The sequence below is a fragment of the Polypterus senegalus genome, chromosome 15 (assembly GCF_016835505.1).
Source record: "Polypterus senegalus isolate Bchr_013 chromosome 15, ASM1683550v1, whole genome shotgun sequence".
Taxonomy (NCBI): domain Eukaryota; kingdom Metazoa; phylum Chordata; class Cladistia; order Polypteriformes; family Polypteridae; genus Polypterus; species Polypterus senegalus.
In genome coordinates, this window is record NC_053168.1 from 126,215,245 (window position 1) to 126,236,609 (window position 21,365).

Below are 21,365 nucleotides of genomic sequence, written 5' to 3' on the forward strand. Positions count from 1 at the left end.
AAATGATGATATCACACCGGCTGCCTTCTGGATAAGCAATCCCAACAACACAATTCGGCACAACGCAGTAGCTGGAGGAAGTCATATTGGCTTCTGGTATCGACTTCAAGACAGCATCAGTGGAGAACTGCGTGACGCTAACATTTGTGAGAAGAATGAGATACTAGGACAGTTTTATAACAACTCCGTTCACTCTCAAGGCTGGTATGGATTGTGGATTTTTGAACAATATTACCCAATGCAGCAAGGGTACTGCTACTGGTATAACCCCCAGCCGGCTGTTTTTGACTCTCTGACGACTTGGAATTGTCTGAAAGGAGCCGAGTGGCTCAACGCCGGAGCGCTGCAGTTCAAGAATTTCCTGATGGTGAATAACGAACTTTCTGGAATTGAAATGAAACGACTTCAAACTAGCTATGTTAGAGGCTGGGGTGAAGCAGGTGGTGCCATGATCATCAATTCCACTGTGATTGGTCACTTGGATGAACTCGGCCTTCTGCCCGGCAACTGCACTCAGAGGGGAATTGTACTTCCATTAGATGACGGACTGACCGTTGCAGGAATTCAATTTATCAACTTTGACCGCTCGAGCTGTGCTGCCATGGGCTTCTCAAGTTGTAGTTACACCAACTGTGGAGGCTGGAGAGTTAAATTTAGTGGAGTTCAGTATTTTAATACCACCAACAAGGCCGGCTTCACATGGGAGCATGAAGTAGCTCTGATGGACACTGACGGGTCTCTTTCAGGTAAGCATTTGGAGTTGTGTGTCTTCTTAGAGCCCTCGCCATTGGGTGTATCTCACTATCTGTGAGTGTGGGGATGACAGGGCATACAGAGCATCAGATCAGTGAGAAACACTTCACAGGTACGGCAGCGTGTTTGAATATACAGATGGGGTCCCCTAAACATGTAACCCATTAACGTGCGTAGATAAACCCCTACTGTAGCCCACTCATGGTCACATAGACACTCGCCCTTCAAGATGAGCAGCCTCTCTGACACGTTAGAACAATGGAGGTAAGTGAAGTCACGGCAAGCCAGAGCTGGAACTTCTGGATAACAATTGTCTGAAATGGCTTCGTTAATGAGAGGTGACTAAGTGGTGGCAGCAGCCATGGATGGTCTTTCACAGACTTCAATGATCACCTCAGCTGTGACTGCAGAATTCAACTGTCCATGGATACTGTGCTGCCATCTGTACAGATTATTACACGCTGCAATATTTTAGTTCTGATGTTTCACATTGAAGGCAAGTGTTGTAAATCTGTGAACTGAGATGGCTCATGGTGTGAGTCCACAGCAATGCACGATTATTGGATGAGTAGTGGTCACACTGTGCTGAGAAAGAGAGAAGGAGCTCACCTGACGTGACCAGGAAGTGCTCCGCTTAAGTGTTCAGATGTGGTATCTGCATGGACTTGACAAGGAGTTCCTCTATTAGCTCACGCTGTAAGGAGACCATTTCTGAGTCAGGCATCGTGGGGCTCCGCCGGCCTCCTGGCAGTTCACAAACTGCAAACTGAGGTGCATCGTGGGACGAGTCCACAGCAATACACCAAAGGGATGAAAAAATAGAGCATTAAAAGCTGAACCGGAGTATCGTCTGGAGACAGACAGGCGTCAAAAAGGCCAGCAAGACAGACAAAGTCTGCAACAGGAGTAGGAACAATCGTGGGGGGAAGCAAAATGCAAAAATAGAAGGTCCTAAACAAGAGCAGTCAAGTAAACGAGAAATTAGGTTTGAAAAGTGATACTAAAAAATAAATATAAATTCAAACATAGTTTAAAAAGCGATTATATAGCCGACTAAAGATGGGACGTGTGGGATTCGACTTGAGACCTTGCAGCGCAGGATGCCAGTTTAGAGGAGGGACAGTTGGTCAGGGAATAACAGTCGGGATTGAACTAAACTTCACAGCTGAAGATAAAGTGGGTTTTATGGATTGCTGTGTCATCTTTGGTTGGTTCCTACCAGACCCAGGCTACTAAGGTGGGCTCCAGCTTCCGGGACCCTGCAATGGAATTGACAAATACATGAATTTGCAGCTCTGGTTCAGAGTTCAGTCTCATTTGTGTTAGCTGAAGAGATGAGGTGGGACACTTTTGGAGACATTTCTACTACTTTATAGCAGTAAAGCTTTACTTTATGTCATTTCCAGGACATGCTAATAACACGGTGATACCTTACAGCGCCCTGCTAGACCCTTCTCACTGTCGGCTTCAAGTGCCGGAGTGGAGCGCGGGCTACAATGGCTCAGTCTGTGACTCCACCGTCTCCTTCCATCGCTTGACCTTTTGGACATACTGGTATTTATCAATGTCAGTGCTCCTGTCTGACTCCTTTGGTACGTAATAATTTGATTATCTCTTTAATGAATGAAGATATGTCAAAGTGTATCTGCAATGTGTTTTTCTTAAGTATGTCTGCATTGCTGAATGCTTTAAATCCATTGGCTCTGAACCTCCATACTGATGTTTGAAATGTTTACATCAGGGCTAGAATTTGACATATTATATTACATCCAGATATGTCAACAAGGAAAACAACATGAAATACAGCAGTGTGTCATTTTTTAATTCCAAAATGGAGTTCAAAACTGTGAAATAGCCAGACATCCATTATCCAGCCTCCTATATCCTGACTACAGGGTCACGGGGGTCTGCTGGAGCCAATCCCAGCCAACACAGGGCACAAGGCAGGAAACAAACCCCAGGCAGGGCACCAGCCCACCTCAGGACACACACACACACAGCGACAATGCAGGATCGCCAATACACCTAACTTGCATGTCTTTGGACTGTGGGAGGAAACCCACACAGACACGGGGAGAACATACAAACTCCACACAGGGAGGACCCGGGAAGCGAATCCGGGTCTCCTAACTGTGAGGCAGCAGCGCGCTACCACTGCACCACCTTGCCGCCCACCAGACATACAAACTTTAAGAATTCGAACATTCAAAAAAACAAAAATCCAAACCTGAACGGTTAAAGACAGCTAAACTTACAGCACAGAAAGGAGCACAAAAAGGAGCAGAAGAACACAACTGCTATGTCTGGGAGTCCTAAACACACTTCCAGACATGCCCACTAGAGGGGGACATTCCATCAAAAACTTCAGCATGGCACAGAAGGGGCTCTTATTGAATTCCTATAAAATAAAACGAAAAGCTCTTCAATACCAAAGAAGCTCCATAGAGCACAAAGATACAAAATGGAGCTACTTAAAACAGCAAAGTAATCCAATGGAAATAAAGCCCCACAGAGCAAACAGGTCGAAAATCCCATAATTTACAATAAGGACAGAAGAATCTCAAAAACACCGAAACTCCAAAGTGCATTCAAAATAAACTGTCAGGACCTACGGATTCAGTAAGAATTAAATGAGCGTGGACCTTCTATCAACTATGAATACGTTTAATGCCCAGACTGGTTGGCAGTAACTCAGCGTTACTTTAGACAGGGGCTTGTGTGGGTGTCATTCTCTACATGCCCATTCCAAGCTGGACCTGACTGTTAGTGCTGCAGCACTCCTCGGCCCCACTCTGGCACTCCACGGGGTCTACCACTTTGTGGTTGAGCTGTCACCGCTGCTCCAAGGCACTTTCTGCTTCACAGTATCGGTACCTAGAGTTGCCCGGGGCAGATCTAGAAGAGCAGAAATTTCACATACTGACTGGTGACAAAAGTGACATCCTATGAAAATGCCATCTTCAAAGCCACCAAGCTCTTTAGTAGGAACAAATGTTTTTTTGCATGACTATGTGCTTGATGTAATGCACATGTTAACGCAATCATACGGAGGGGTGTCCACATACTTTTATCCACAGAGTGTATTTAGAAGAAAACAAAGCCCACCTTCTTGTGTTCAGGAGCTGAACCCGCTTTAGTTCTGCCCCCAACGTCACACATCACACAAAATTAAAATTCAGATGATGTTTGGGTGTGTGGGAAACACGCAGGCAATGTCTGCACTATGAAAGTGGACCGGCACTGCTTGGGGTTGGGTTAGCATTTTGAGTTGGGGATAAAAATAAATAAATAAATAAATAAAAACAAAAATGTAACAAGTGAGGATGTGTCTGTTCAGACTGTGAGTAATAATGATGTAGGTGAACATGGAGGATGGAAAAAAAAACGTCTTTGGTGTCTTTTATGTTTTCCACGATTCTCAGATCTACAGCCGCACTCTCTTCTTGTTGTAATGGTGGCCCTTCTTTTGTATTTAAGGTATCAGTATAGTTTATGGCTTGGCACTCATTCCTGATGGGCAAACCTTTAACTGGACCTTTCAGAATTTCCCCATTTTAGGACCCACCAACACCTTGTTGTATGGGGCGACGTTCTCTGGATTTAAGGTAAGCTGACGATTGCAGAAGAAAGCTAACTTGAAAACTGTTTATTGGCAGGTGCTGTGTGCCTCCTCTTGGCAGAAACAGAGTGAGCCGTACAGGAGACCCTCAGCATTACTTTCAGCATCAATGGATACCCCATCTGCCCAATTAGTCAGTCCACTGAATGGAGGGTCTTCACGATAGTTCAGATCAGGGTTTTAAGTAATCGGTCCTAATAAAAGTGACTGCATTTGAGTATTTCAGTTCTTAATTGTGAGTGGCAGGCTGGCACAGTGGTTAGGGCTACAGCCTCCTGACCTGCGACAGAATAATAGGAGTTCAAAGAGTGAATGAATAAATGGATGCACGACGGTGTCACAATTCAAGCAAAAGTTGACCACAAATTCCATGGAGGCCTGAACTTGCTACTTGACTGCTTTGTCTCCATACACATACAGATGTCAATCCACATTTTTATGTTTTCATTTTCATCGTAGGTGGTAAGGAGGTGCATTGCCAAGCCCTGCCTCTCAGCTGTCAGAGTTTTGGGTTTGAATTGCAGCCCTGGCATCACCCTAATTGGGTTCTCCTCACACATCCCATCGACATGCCTGTGAAACTAACTGACAACTTTAAATTGGTTTGTGTGTGTGTGTGAGTGTCCTGTGATGGACTGACACCCCAGCCAAAGTTGATTCCTGCCTTGTGCCCAGTGCTGTTAAGTACGGCTTCAGCTCCTCATAAGTCCATACAAACCTGGGTGGGCTCTTTTGATGAAATGACTGCCCTTTGAAGCAACGTCTACTCTTTTATGTGTTTTACAGGAATCCAGTTTTGTCATCATCAGACACCAATGTGCCCAGAATTATGAAGGCTATAACATCGTCGATAACAGGAGGGGGCTGAGCCAGCCTTTGAACCAGAGCAGTATGAATGGAGACTGGTACTTTGACAACAACACATCCACCGTGGAATACATAAGTACGACTTTTTATAACATATTGTGACGTGGGAAACATCTAGTCATTTTAAAGATACTCAGTTCTGTTTTAAAATTTCTAATCCCACAAGATAATAACGTAATGTCTCATACTGGGCACAAAGTCTAAGCACTCCTGTCACTGGCCAGAGTGAGAGCACCGCTGAGTAGTTCTGTCAAGTCCATGTACCCTCAGTATGCGTTAGCCCCCCAGTGATGGTCGGGTATTGCATTGACTTGGCCGAGCTACGCGTGGGTGTGCAGCAATGGCAGCAGAAAGGTTCAGCGGCGCCCCCTGCAGCACACAGCCAATGGTGCTCACGGTGTCTCTGCTGCATGTTTCCCTGCAAACCGCAACCATGATGTTCAACACGAATCTTAGGTATTTCACTGTTGTGTTGTCCAGCTCTTGTAAGAGCGCTGCCATGAAGGTCAAAGCTAACATTAAGTGACAGGTGCTGAAGTGAAACTGGGTCTAAATTTGACAAGTGAAGGCAAACTTAAATGGTCAAGAAAACCTCTAAACTTACAAAGAGGAGCATAAAAACACAGTTAAGAAACGAATGCCACTGCAAAGAAGTAGTGGCCAGGTGATTTCAGCAGCCAACTGTTTGCAGCATCGGAGGGCTGTGACCCGCAAGCGAGCTCATTAAACTGCTGCCCACATTCAGTGCCAAGTCTGAAGAAAGGAACAAAATGACTGAAAAGAGTGACAAAGTACACGCTGGACTGGACTGGACTGGACTGGACCTGCGTATTCATCTTCTGCTCCCATCACATAACCCTTAGTGACTGGAGCTGAAGTCACGCGTCCTCTACATTTGACAACCACGTGACTTTATATATCTTGATAATTCGTATGAACTAATAATGTCTGCCAGGACCTTTTACACCCTGATGGGTTGCTATTAATTGATCAAACTTGGCCTCCCTTAATGAGGATTGAGTTGTTACCTGGACATCTGTCTATCTTTTGCATTAGATAGATAGATAGATAGAGTGAAAGGCACTATATAATGATAGATAGATAGATAGATAGATAGAGTGAAAGGCACTATATAATGATAATAGATAGATAGATAGATAGATAGAGTGAAAGGCACTATATAATGATAATAGATAGATAGATCGATCAATCGATCGATCGATACTTTATTATATAGTGCCTTGTATAGCTAGTCTCTTGTCATCTGGTAAAACTCAAGATTAGAGTATGCCTTGTTGTTCATTACAGTTTCAGGAAACACAAGCCAAGGGTACTGGTATAGCTCAAGTCTGGATCCTTTGGAAAAGAACACAGATGTAAACTTCCGGATTTATCACTGCTACTTCACAAGCTGTTACTCAGGAGGAGGAGGAGGGGGTGTGGTGACGACTACAACAGCCCAACCCCCAAGAACGAGTGGAATTACGTAAGTCAAAAGTATGCAGATTTGAACAATTTAAAGTGGGCTGGCACTGTGGCACAATGGCTGGCACTGCTCCCTCATAACTCCAGCATTCCGGGTTCAAATCCTCAATCCAGTCACTGGGTGTGTGAAGTTTGCACGTTCTTCCTGTATTTGTGTTGATTTTTCTCTGACTACTTCATTTTTTTTCGCCCACATCCCTAAAGACATGCGGGGTAATTGATGACTTCAATGGACTCTCACCTGGTCCAGTGGTGGATTCACTTTCTTGTGCTCATTGCTGCAGGGACAGGCTCTGGTCCCTTGTGGCCATAAAGTAGAATAAGTAAGCCTGAGAATGTTATAGTATGTCAAAAATCGTAATTTTCCAGTGTCGCTGTCTGCATGGTGTTTCCATTTTCCGTCTGTTTTCCTGAGTATTTTCCTCCATGGCCTCTGGGCTTCTCTGTAAAGCCAAACACCGGCTTGAGTGAATGTGTCCCCTTCGATGGGCTGGCTTGGTATCCGTGGTTGGGTACTGCCGTAGGACAGGGCATATTTAAAATCGGTCTGCTCTTCAACAAGGAACGCTGAACCTCATGCCTTTTATGTCTTTTTTATTATTTTGTTATAAAATGTTTTCTATGCCCTGGGATTCTGCACACACAACAATGAATTCTCCCTTTTTATTGTAGCCTTTGGTCCAACACTACTTTCTGGTTGACTTCAGCGGAAAACAAATATGCCGTCCCAGTAGATGGTTCCAGTGTGGTGATTCCAAGAGGTGCGTAAAGGAAAAAGATGCTGTGACCATAAAAATAACTTTGGGAGCCAATGAAATGTACCTTTATGTCTACGCTTTCAAAACCGCAAATTAATTAAAAGTCTTTAATGAGATGCAGAGTCGTAATTAAGTCATGCCGGACCCAGAATTTAATTCAGTTCATTTTGACACAGCTTATTGGAGTTACATACATTTAGGAACATAATATGTTAGAAGTTTAAGCTTGGAGATTATTATTATTATTATTATTATTATTTTGAGTCGTCTTTCTGCACTCGACAGTCAGTTCAGCCTGATGAGTTTCTCTGTTTGTTCTTTTTGTTGCCCTTCCTTGGTGTAGTTTTGTGGGCGGTTACCATTGACAACGACTCCTGTTGACACATTTTGGTGACTGGAAGTCACATCAGGTGACATCAGTGGCCAGGGCACTACATAAGATGGCGTTCTGTCATGTTGTGTGTCCAAAATTCTGAATTCACACTCAGTCAGATATGTGTGTTAAGTTAGATTTGCAAAGACTTTAGGACATTTTTGTTTGTTTTTCAGCTAACATTTTTAGGTTTGCTCTCAAGGATCAGTTTCTTTCTTTCTTTCTTTCTTCTCCTGGCCTAGTGTACATTCAGTTTTCAGACCGATGCCAATGTCTATCCTGGCAGGACTGAAATACACCGAGACGGGAGCCACCTAGAGACAAAGTGCTGATGCTCCACAGTGCGGTCACAGCACACATCGGGGTGAAGCTTTTGGGGGGCCAGACCTGCCCATTTAGAAGCCAGACACCCCCCCCCCAATGTTTTGATTTGATTTATGTTACTCATAAATTGTCAATCATGTTAGACACTCCCCCCATGGAACCCCACCCACTGTGGACCTTAGAGTGATTCTAAACTTCAATCAATGAACACCCCATTGCAATGGCCAATTGCTTGCCCATGCCATTTGTTCCCGGGCCTGCTCACCATTTCTGACTTCGGCACTGGCACACACTCACACTGGCCCAGTGTTTAATGGTAAGAGAGGATGCTGAGGAGACGTTTAAATGTGTGTTCACTTTGTCCATAGTATCCCAGAGCTGAACGGTGTAGAGTGCACATACGGTTCGAGTGAATGTGTGAATCACACCTTGATACTTACAACCACAAGCAGTGGCCCAATCTGCATGAAAGCCACCACACAGTGTAGGTCACATGGAAAAAGGAGCAAAACACAGGGGATGAAACCAAGGGCTGCCAGCATCAGGTTGATACGACTATGGAAGGAAACTCAAGCAGCTAGGAGTCGGAGAGCTGCGGTGTGGAGACCTTGGGTTCATCTGTCAGTGGTCTCGATGAAGGGCCTGGACATCTGTTAGAGACATTTGGCCAGGGCATGCTGCTAATATCACCTTGGCACTCCTGGGACATAATAGCCTTATGTGTCATGTGATGTAGATTTGACAAATTCGAAAGGAGAACCACGAGCACCAAAAAGATAAGATGAGCCTCATTGCTTCATTTACTGTTTGCTCAAACAAATCAAGAGACGATGATTCAGAAGACAAAATACTGTACAATTAAAGCCAAAAAATATTAATTTCTAAATGCCAAAAATACAAGAATGAAGCAAATGGCAATATACTGTGTATATATATATATATATAAATAATATTCAGGTGAAAACGCGATTATGAATTGATAGGCAAGTGATTATAAAGACCAAATAACCAAAAACAATGAAGTAAATGGCAGGAAATTAAAAGTGCTACAAATACAAACTAAGTGTCATTGGAGAGGAATCACTCAGGGTTGAAGCCCCCATTGACTGTCTGTGAAAGCGTCCATCCTTTAGGTACGGGAGGCTATTTGTGCCATAATTAAATGTAATCCAACGTGTTAACTACATGGGAATGTAATGCTTTTGTATGTGCTGCATTTAATTGTGGCACAGTTTTATCGTGTCATAATTAAAATGGTTCAACCAAATGATCGATTGCTTTTCACTGCGGCGTACAATTTTCTTGTCAATTTCAACTTGCTTAGCTTCAGGTGGATTACCTGTTCTGACGCACAGGTGGTATGACTGCTGCTATGCAAACACGTAATGTGGCTAAAACCCCGATGTGCTCACTTGCAGGATGGTTGGTGGTAATAGACGTTGAAATCCCCAGGCTAAGCCAACTGAGTGTCTACGGCACACTGGAAGTGCCAAGCAACATGTCAAAATATGCAATGTGGGCTCCAAACGCAACCCTGGCAGCAGATAACAACAACAGGACCGTCATCATCAGGACCACCTACCTGTATATTCAGGTAAATGACCCTCTGGGCACTCTGATAGGGAAATGGGGAGGAATTCAAATAGGGAAAAATATGAGGATGAATATTAAAAGAATAGTTCACCAAAAAACAATCTTCTTTTTGTGCGTTACTTATGCTATGTGTTTTGTAGTGATGACTGAGAAAAAAATTAATTACATGCTTCTTGAGGAATTTAGATAAAAAGTTTAATATTATTTATATATATATATATATATATATATATATATATATATATATATATATATATATATATATATATATATATTTATACACACACACACACACACACAAGTCACTGGTGAACAGTGCCGTACAATGGAAAACAATCTAAAAAACATCCACGAAAAGTACATAACGTTACTAACGTCCACAAAATGTTATCCAGTCATTTGCTCAGACCATGCAAAACACAAGCATTTTTTAACTATAATATTGTTAAGTAAATATGATACTATGATATGGTTAATTAAATGCTTCCAGAAAAACAAGCACACATCACAAACAGGAAGTTCTTTCCCATAATGCTGAGCTTTCGAGGTGTATTTTCATTTCCAAAACTCGATCCTGTCTGCACAATAACCCTGGACGTGAGCTACTCAGACTTTCTGGAAGGATCTGTTTAACGATATTTGAATAAGAAGTGCCTGCTTTGTGCACACTGAGAGCGTGCGACTGGATGACTTCACAAGTTTTTTCACATCATTTTCCGTTGTCCAGCATTGGACACATTTGGCTTGTATTATATCATAATTTTTTTTTTTTTAATCTTTTCTCTCCATTAATGAGATTTTTTTTCTCAGTCATTACTGCAAAACTGATGATATAATATAAAATAAACTGATTATCATGAAATTTTACATGCCCCTTGCCAGAGAACTGACTTCAAATTTAAGCTATATGTCATATTATAGATATTATGACAGGTGGTGCGGGAACCCAAAAACCAGAGCTGACATGGGGACTACAATTCCCATCAGGCAGCAGGAGGGCACTATGACTGATGGCAGATATCTTCAGAGCGCATTAAGTTTTCTATCGGGTTTTCTTCTTATCTAGTCTGGGTAAATTTTATTGTCTTGCTGGATTACAGCTTTTGTCTAAGAGTTTGTCTTTTTATCTCATCTCGGGTTGTACTTAGCCATAGAAAGTTTTCCCTCGTTTATTTATACTGACAACACCGGTTACTTTGACTACTTAACATATAAAGAAACATTATTTTTCCATGGAGTATTCTGTTATTTCCCTGTGCTACCCTCGAGTTTAATAGTAGCAGCATTTAACGTCCTGACCTTAAACTAGGCAGCACTGTGAAATGGTGGGTAGCATTTCCGTTTTGAAGTGTGCCATGAGTCCACGTTATGCTGTCTCCTTTAGCCAGTTTTGCCACTTTGGTGGTTAAATATTTCTGTTTGTTTTAATTACGTCAAGGCTTCTTCATTTTGGGTATTTGTTTCTGTGGGCTCCACCATTTATTAATAGTTCTTGGACACCGTTGTCATTAGTCTTGGCACTTTGTGTGCAGTATACGTATGGAGAAATAGAGACAATTTCTTGGTAAGGCTATTGTCATCCGAGGAGTTTTGTCACAGTGAAGATTTCACGGCACTGTTGCTGAACTGACCTCCTTTAATTGTTCCATACAGGGAGGTACGTTGCTTGTGGGTCAACCAGATGAACCCTTTCAAGGTGAACTTCAGATCATTTTTAGAGGGAACATGTTGACACCAGACTGGCATTTGCCAGCAGGCTTTAACCTTGGAGCAAAGGTTCTGGGTAAGTGAAAATCTGCATGGGAATGTCTTCACAGAAAATATTACACGTGCCTTCTGAGATTTTTTAAAATGTTTCCTGGATTATTTTTAATATATGCCAAAGGATATCCATGTATGCATTCAACCAGGAACAGAAGATGATTATATTTTTTTGTATTGCTGGTTAAGTTAATTAGAAATTAAACATTGGGCTGGTGTGAGTGCGGGTGTGTAAAACGGACTGGCCCTCTCCTAGGGTTGTTTTCCTGCCTTTTTCCTGGTCCGGCTACGATGGGCTATTTGAGAAGAGAAGAACCTTTTGAATCCTGAATTGAATTAAGCTGCTTCAAGAATGTTATATCATGTAATGTTGTTGTGTTTTGATTCAATATTTCTAGGGGTTTTCGGAACCCTAGACCTCCATGGCAAGCCTCACTCCATATACCGGACAAAACTTGCAATGTCAGCAGATGCCGGATCCTCATCGATTTCTCTAGCCAACGCGGTCGATTGGCAGGTACAGACGTTGGCAGATTTATTGCATTTTGTTCCCCTACTGCCTCGGCCAATTTTAATGTTCGTTTATAATGTAAGTCACCAATTTGTATGCCATTCCAAATGAACGACTCTATGGTTATTAAACTGCATTTAATTTACAGTAAGAGTGCACATTTAGTGGTTCGAGAATGTAATGTCTGATTTAATATCATTTAGAAACACCATTTTCTTTGAAATTTGTATCATTTTTCAAAACAGCACTAAATTGTATTCTTCTGACTCTACATCAGTGGCGTTTCACCTTTTTGCTAATTATCATGAAGACATCATCAATGAAGTTCTTGTCCTTTGCGTATAATTTAGGTCGGAGACGACATTCTGATTACCACAACCAGCTACGACCCCTGGCAGGCCGAAACAAGGAAGATCGTCGGCATTTCGAAGGATATGAAGACCCTGATCCTCAACGATTCGCTCTCCTATGCACACATCGGTAGATCGATCTCGGATTTCCTATTGTGGCTTAAATGTTTGCAGGTTTTAAAATTGATTCACGACAGCAGAAGGATATTTCCAATACGTGTCTCCAAGTGTATGCTTGGGGGGGTGTCCTGTGAAAGATGTGCCTCTGAAAAATCTGCACAATTTGAAAGTTAGAAAGAGATTAGTGGTAAAGCAATGAAGGTAATTAAACACACACCTGTAAACAGTAAATACACATTTTTACACAGTTTTCTTCATTATAGTTAGCGTTTTATTCACTGTAAATTAAAAACTGATACATTTTGAAATTCACATAAAGTACTTGGTAAGGGAGTGTGCTATTAAATGATACTTATTCCCAAACATACGTTGTGGTAATTTTTCCAATCTGTGTTTTTTCTTCCAGCTGAAACTTATTATATAAATGAAACAAATCAGCAGTATACCCTGGCAGCGGACGTCGGGCTTCTCAGTCGAAACATCAAGATCATCAGTGAAGATTACCCAGGATGGTACCAGGAGTCGTATGGGGCCAGAGTGCTCGTTCGCTCAGGTGAAAATTCTGAATTAAATCCCTGCGAATTTAAGGAAAGTTCAGTAATAAAGGGAATTTTTAGGCCCACCCAACTTCTCTCTGGTCAGATGATGCTACTTTAGCCCATACCACATTAGACGACTTTGCCAGCATTTTTCAACCGTAACCTTCATTTTCATACTCTTTGCCAGTTGCAGGCAGTTGGCGGTGCGCACTCATGAAGCTGATCGTCAAATGTGACACGTCTGATGACTGAGGCCAACTAGCCTGTGATTAGCTGGCTTTGGTTTTTCCCTTTGATTGGATGGGCGGACTCCAAATTACCACCAAATGAATCAATGAATGCTAATCCAGACGTACAATTTACAGCAACCAATAATAAGGAACATGCGTGATATGAACCTTACAAACAGAAGAGAAGCTCGTCGGTCTGATGTCTCATATTTTACATAGCATCATACAACAGAAATACTGTAAAAGAATTAAACAGAGACAGAGATTGATATGAACTTGCTGCAGTTGTTAACCCTTTGTAAAGAGCCTCTCCGCCAGGCAACATGCTATTGGCTGTCAGAAAAATGGACAAGCATGGAATATTGGCGCCGACAGGTTTGAATCGTGCAATTTGACGTGGTGCTGTGACAAGATCAGCAGGTTCTGACATACCCCATGGTAAAAAGCTGCGTAATGTGACATCGGCTTTAGATAATGGATCTGAAACCAAGAAAGTTTGTTAATCACTCTAAAATAACACTTTAAAACAGAAAGCATTTCAACAGTTTAAGAATCAATGGCTTAACTTGAATCTAATGAACAAGGTGCTTTATTCAATCAGTCATCCTTCCATGGTGAACACCAACCCAAGACACTAGACTATGTGGTATCAGTCGTCCAGAGCAGTGTTTCTCCACCTTTCTAGTGTAGCAAACCACCTTTTCCATGTAAGCGTCCACCTTAGTTTATCGAGCATGAACATCTGAGCAGGCCCTGAGCTTCTGGAGTACAATCATTGGAGTGGCAGCCCACTGAGAGACCCTTCACAACCCACCACCATTATCAACAATACCAACTTGTGACCCAAAAGTGGCTGAAAAAACACTGATCTGCAGTATCGTATGAAGCTCTGGTGACCACGACACAAGAAAGGGAGAGCAGAGGTTTAGCTTAGCTTAACCAAACTAAATTCAAATCATGAGAAAGAGAGGAAGGCCAACAAGCAGAGCAAAACTTTTAAGAGTAGTAAATAGAGAAAGGGGTCTTTCTCCCCAATTTTTAAATGCTTATTCTAAAATGTTATCGATCAGGTCCTGCCAGATTTTAAAAACGTTTTGAAGAAATTGGCTAAGTGAGTATTTAATTTTTTCCACTTTCAACTAGTATATAACATCAGTTACCCACTGACTTAAAAGAGGCAGGTTAGGATCCTTCCGGCTGAGCAAGACAAGTCTACGTGCCAATAGTGAAGTAAAGGCCATGACAGTTTGTTTGTCCTTCTCCACGATAAGCCCCTCTGTGAGCCCACCACTCACAGCTGTTAATGGATTAGGAGGGATTGTAACACCAAGGCTGCCTGATAGGCATCTACACATTTTTGTCCAGAATGTTGTCAATTTGGTACTCGCCCAAAACATGTGGCCTAGTGAGGCTGGAGCTCGATTGCAACGTTTGCAGGTTGGATGGACAAGTTTAAACGAGACAGATGTGCTTGATAAAAGATTATAAGCTGAATACAGTGGTACCTCGTTCCAAAACTCTGGATGCGACCCGAACGTAATTTCCCCATAAGATTGTACGTAAATACAATTAATCCGTTCCAGACTGTATGAACTGTATGTAAATATATATTTTTTAAGCACAAAAAATAGTTAACTATACCATAGAATGCACAGTGTAATAGTAAACTAAATGTAAAAAACATTGAATAACACTGAGAAAACCTTGAACAACAGAGAAAACTAACATTGTAAGAGTTTGCGCTATAGCCTTACAAACTACTCGCTGTAAACACTTTTTTATGAGTTTTAAGCACAGGGAAAAAAAATTAAATGCCACTTCTCTTGTGAAACTTTTCAAACCATCTCTACTGGCTTTAAATTCCTCACCTTCGCCACTCAAAGAAGGATTTTGTTCAGCAAATCACCATGAATCTTACTGGCTTTCTCACATAGGATCGCCTCGCTTACGCTTTCCCCTTCATGATGCTTCTCATTCAACCACACTAGCAGCAGTTTTTCCACCTCTTCCAGCACTCGAGGCCTCTGCTTGGTTAACATTGTAACTCCTTTTGCAACATCAGCTGCTTTGTTAGGCCCAGTATACACAAACAAAAGAAAAAGGGAAACGGAGAATGGGAGATTAATTGGCGCGTACGAAAGCGCATAGGGAAACTGCCCGCCAGTGTTTTTGTTCACCACCAGAGCGTGTGGTCGTGAATAGATGCCAAATTTTGGCAAACTTTTTGATCGTAACCCGATTTGTACGTGTTCGGAAACGTTTGTGACCCGAGGTTCTACTGTAATTGAATGTTTTGCATATATGGAGCTCGAGTGAATTCTGTGAATGGCTGCCTTCCACACTGTTTCTGAAATGTTGAGTAAGGGATCCTTTTCCCACTCTACTCTGGGATCTTTGAAAGGAAGGGACTTAAAATGTTTTCATATATTATACAAATGCTGTCTGAGTCCCCAAGACTGATCGATGTCTCTTCTGAAGTAGAAATAAGTGGGAGGTGAGGAAAACTGGGCAGATTTCGTTTATCAAAGTTTCTAATATGGAGATAGTGGAAAAATTGTGTTGATGGGAGATTAAATTTGGAGTGTAATTGTTCATAGGATGCAAAGGTATTATTTATATACAAATCTCTAAATGATTTAATCCCATAAGATTTCCAAACATTAAAAACTGTGTACGTTCAAGAGGGTGGAAAAAGCTGATTATCATGTAGAGGTGGCACCGATAAAATATCCTCTAACTTAAAGTACTTCCTACATTGGTTCCATATTCTGAGGGAATGAAGGACAATTCGGTTGTTAGTATATTGACAATAACTCATATTTAATGGGGTACAAAGCAAGGAATATAAAGAAGTGCTGCAGGATTTCATTTCTATTGCACACCAAGCTAGCGTGTGTTCATCTGTTTGTGTCAATGTCCAGGTTTTTATAGCTTCTCTGTTTGCCGCCTAGTAATAAAATTGGAAATTAGGTAGTGCCATGCCACCTTCTGATTTAGGTCATTGTAGGGATTTTGTGTGGATTTTTCAAATTCCAGATAAATTAGATACATTTCTTAAAAAACGATTTGATAATGTATATGGGGATATTTTGAAATAGCAACAGAAGCTTAGGGAGGACATTCATCTTGACAGTGTTAATTCTCCCTGCTAAAGTAAGATGGTGGGTAGACCATCTATGTTTGTCTTGTTTAATTTTGTCCATGCAAACAGAAAAATTTTGTTGAAAACGTTTTTACTTATGATGTTTACCCCTAGGTATTTAAACGGATCTGCGATGATAAAAGGTAAAAGTGTCCAATCTAGTGCTGTTTGCTAGAGAATTCACGGGAAAGAGCACACTTCTGTTCAAATTCAGTTTAGAGTCCAGATATCTTTTGAAATTCATTCAACAGCTAGTGCTGTTAGGGCCGTAGGCACAGCCTTTTGTGGGCCTGATATATGCAGAATTCTTTGAGCTTAAAAAAAGAGTCGGCACTTGGCGACATCTGTGGAAATCTAGGGGGTACGCATTTAGGACTGAAGCCCAAGTTGAGGGAATCTGAAACAAACTACCGAGCAATGAAGTTGAAGCAGAAACCTTGACTATCTTTAAGAAGGACTTGGATGAGATATGAGGACAGCTTAGCCATGAGCTCAACAAACAGGCTTGAAGGATTGAATGGCCTCCTCTCGTTTGTCAAATTTCTTATGCTTTTATGTACTGTATAATGATTTCCATGATGTGTTATTTGGCACGTGACATGCTGAGGGTCAATTAGCTGGTCAGTAGTGGAAGTGCAATCAGGGAACTTGTGGAGCGTCAGCGGTAGACCACAGTGTTTGATGTAACCTAAGATCTTCTTCCATACCACAGGAGCCGCGAGACTCAGCAATGTGGAGTTCTATCACACGGGACAGAATGGCTACGTATCCGACAGTGACCCCCGATACTCAGTGGTTTTCATGAACATGGAGGAGGTAAGTTGAGGTTTCTTTTCTTGTCTTCTTAGGGCAACGGTTCTCAAACTGTGGGGCGGGCCCCCCTAGGTGAGCGTGAAGTAACAAAAAAGGGGGCGCGAATGTTTCCCATAGTCCTATGTGGCGTAATTTCGCTATTCATAGGGAAATTTTAAACTTGTAGCGGTGTATTGGCAGCAAAAAATATAGGAATACATTTTATTAGGGTTTCAAAAAAACGTTAGGGGGGCGCGATTAAAACTGTTATGAAACTTAAACTTAAAGGTTGAGAAACGCTGTCTTAGGGGATCAAGGCTGGGGGGCTGTTAAAAATCAGGGCCTGTTAAAGCCCATTGAGGAATTCCTTGTGTGATTTGTGATTTAGACATTGTTGTTGCTGTCTGGTAGCATTTGACTGCATGTGTGACATTATCACGTCGACTACGCTATTTGATGGGTTGACCCTTTTTAAAGTCTGCATTGCTTGACTACATAATGTGTCAGCACGAGGGTACAAACGCCATTACTGAATTTGAACCAATAAATATTCTGAACAGTAGAAGATGCTCTTGAGCAGAGCCCAAGCCCAAACAACACCAAATAGGCCACCGAAGTACAAAAAAGGCAATTTATTATAAAATAAAGCAGACACAGGATGGATAACATAAGTGTGAAATGAACAATGTAGGGTCTGCCTATACAGAGATTTCTACTCTCGTTACTGTCATAAAGCTTTTATTCTAAGGCTCTGAATCCTAAGGAATCCCATTTTCTGTCATCCTTTTTATTTCTTTTCAAATGTATATTCAGATTTCTGAAAATATTACATCTTACATCCAAGGCTGCTCTTTCCATCATGGTTTTTCACCAGCTATTGGCATCTTTGGAACCAACAAACTGAGTGTGGATGACAACATCATTTATTTCACTGTCGGCCAAGGTAATGAAGGATGAGTGTGTGCAGACACATTGATGAAGTTTGCTTTCTTAAGGGTTATTTTGAAATGTATTTTATTTTAAGAATGAATACATGCATGGATCCAGTTTGTCTTCTGCGATCACATTAGCACCACTAGAACATCAACTGGGCTTGGATTCTGTTAATTGGTCCCACGCCATGCGATTGACCTCTGAAATCCTTTTTGCACAAAACACTTGCGTGAAGTTTAGTACTGAAACGGCGTTACTCCTTATGTTTGAGGCCGACATCCCTACAAGCACAGAAACATGCTGAAGCCGCCACCATTCAGGAGCTTACCTGATATCAGAGACACTGGCAACACAACACGATGTACTGTAAAAGGACGCAGAATCCACCCAGAGCTTATCCAGGCAGGACGAAAGCCTGGACAGGGCTGTAGGCTTATCCACATGGCTAATTTTTATGTATTCAGCCGGCACCACCTTCCTTATGCCAGTGTTTCTCAAACCTCATTGTCCTGTGGCCCAGTTTTGCCGTTTTAAATTCACTGATAAGCCATTAGCAGCAACTGTAAACCTCCCCCTTCAGGAAACAAGCATGACTGGGGGTCCCTGTTGGTGAAACAAGCTCACTTGGAAATAATGGAGACATTTTGCACAGCGCTGCTGATTGCCTGGGTGACCCACAACAGTCCACTCGCAGACCAGTGACGGCAAACCACAACCCACCAGTGGCAACCTGGCTCATTACTGAGCAGTTGAGAAACATTGGCTAAGACAGCCCACTCACAAACCAACCTGTTGGCACAACCCAGTGAATGAGAAACACTGCGTTCCATGGATCCCAAGTGCAGATGAACCCAAACCTCAAATGAAGCCATTAGTCAGTGCATGACTGAATATATACACACCTTTGCAGGCATTCATGATCTGGGAACTGCAAACAAAATTCGGAGAAACCTTGTGGCCTTGACTGTGTGGCCGGGATCATTCAGAGGAAAACAGCCAGCGACTTACACCCTGTGGCATGCAGCCATTGAGGTGAGGATTCATTTTTAAATTTGCTGCTATTTTAAATTAAACAGTATCTTCTATTTTAAATTAAATAGTATCTTACAGAAATAGATAGATAGATAGATAGAAAGGCACTATATGATAGATAGATAGATAGATATTAATTTTAGTATAGTCGGCAGGATCATAAAATGACATAGATAGATAGATAGATAGATAGATAGAATTTTTTTTTAGGATTCGCTTATCATAATTGCCTAAATTACAACTTAAAATGTCCAGTCTCTGCCCCCACGTTAAACCATTTACATCAAACCCTCATTTGATTTTGGTGTGAATCTTCCACGCTTGTTAGTTCACATTTGATTCAAGTACACTTTGTGTGCAGTTATTCAGTTAATTTGTGTTTTCTTGGAGTTCAGTGAATTCTCACCGTAACTGCATCCCCTTTCCGTGTGCCCAGATTAACCAGGGAGCCGACACTGTGCTGCAGGACAACATTGTGAGCGGTTTTGAGAGAAGCGGATATCGCATTAATGGAGAGCCGTGTCCAGGTGAAGGATTATACTTTCATTAACATTAATTACAAGCCTAATAAAGTTTAACACATTCTTGTTTTCATGAGTTTACTGTGTTAATGTGAATATTCAAATGAACACAACCAGCGACATATAAATGAATATTTTAAAAACGGAAACGTTTGCTGTAAAATCAAGAAATGTCAGGGCAGCATCAGCACCTCAGTCCTGTCTTCAGTTCCTGTTTTGATGTTTTTTGTTCCCCCACCACTTTCTTTATTCATTGAGTTTTAATTTCCAGTGCAGATTATCAGAGGAGCAGAGGCTCTTAGGGCTGCAGTTACCTGAGGGCTCTACAAGACCTCTGCTTGCTGTTGCATTAGCAGGCCTCTGCCTCTTGTGTCTTTTGCTTTGTCGTATTGTGTCTTACTCTTCAATGCTTGTCTTACTGGAGGCCTTTAGTGTGGAATTCTCATGCCCGTCTCTTGTGGGATTTTATTTTGGAGATTCTTTGGGCCCTTGACCCTTCTGCTGTGTTTCAACCCCAGTTTTCAGTTGGAGTTTTGGCTTTGTTAACTGCATAGTCATTTGTGTTTAATTACTCTTTCTGTTGATTCCCTCCTTCATTTTTTCTCTTTTTATTTTATTGTATTTTTTGTGTGTTAGCACTTGTCTTTGTTTTTGATCTTTACAAATGTAATCACTTGTTTCAATTTCTTGTTCCCTTCTTTGTGCTTCATGAAAATTATTTGTTTGCATTTATTTAAGTTGAGCCTGTGACATCCTACCAAGTCCAGCTGACATCTTTGCCCTGGAAAAGGAACCCTGGAGCACATTGTCAGGAGGGGTTCAAAAGCCCTGGCAGAAGGGCACTGTGACTGGTGGCATGATTGACTATTAAAAGTGGCAGCAGAATCCATCTACATGGCTGTCCATAACACAGAAAGCTGAAGTCCACACAAGTTACTGGTCACCTTCGCCAGGGCAGGAGAACATCCACAGCCACAGGAGAAAACACCCGGAGGCCTACTCATGATATCTTTGGCAACTCAAAGTCAACCTGTGGAGACAGCTCAGATTCCCAGATGCCATAGTGACAATAGGTTTCACACTAGGTTGTCATAATGGAACTAACACAGGATTGATGAAGTCGATGAGAGGAAAAGAAGCAAAAATGAGGAGCTGGTGCAAGAGTGCCACAAGAGCGCAGTGTGACCCATATGAAGCTGCAAAATTGACACTGTGCTTGGCATCACAGGGGTAGCAAGGGGCGCAGCCATCAGAGCAGCCACAGAGACTGCAGAGAAAGCCTTCCGATGGGTCTGAACGAGTTGAATGATCCATGGATTAACATTGCTGGGACACAAGTCGGGGACTGATCAGCCATGGCTCGGTCACCTGGGCAAAGCGGTCTGATGTTGAAAGACTCCAAACACCCAATTACCCCATCACTGATGATGTATTCCACCACACTGCTCGAGGAATGATAAACCAACAAGTCTGTTTTGTCTAATTTTGCATTTCTTACCATTAAACAATTCTTTTGAATGTTTTCCTTTGGTTTTGGATTTATTCATCCAGGAAATAATATCATTAGTAAAATATTTAATCACCAGCGTGGGCTTCCCTTGGCCCTCTAAGCAAGGATGGGTAGAGAAACACCTTCTTTTATCATAATATTCTTTTTGGTTA

General features: G+C 41.9%; 1 protein-coding gene across 1 annotated transcript in view; it reads left to right on the plus strand.

Moving 5' to 3' along the window:
• LOC120515530 (fibrocystin-L-like) overlaps positions 1–21,365 on the plus strand; it is a 137,983-nt gene that overhangs the window by 92,214 nt on the left and 24,404 nt on the right. The window contains 15 exon segments of the mRNA XM_039736591.1: positions 2–746; positions 2,160–2,345; positions 4,231–4,358; positions 5,159–5,315; positions 6,548–6,725; positions 7,397–7,485; positions 9,598–9,773; positions 11,426–11,555; positions 11,932–12,050; positions 12,395–12,524; positions 12,921–13,106; positions 17,141–17,241; positions 18,031–18,160; positions 19,061–19,182; positions 19,619–19,709. Of these exon segments, the coding sequence (XP_039592525.1) occupies positions 2–746; positions 2,160–2,345; positions 4,231–4,358; positions 5,159–5,315; positions 6,548–6,725; positions 7,397–7,485; positions 9,598–9,773; positions 11,426–11,555; positions 11,932–12,050; positions 12,395–12,524; positions 12,921–13,106; positions 17,141–17,241; positions 18,031–18,160; positions 19,061–19,182; positions 19,619–19,709 (2,668 nt within the window).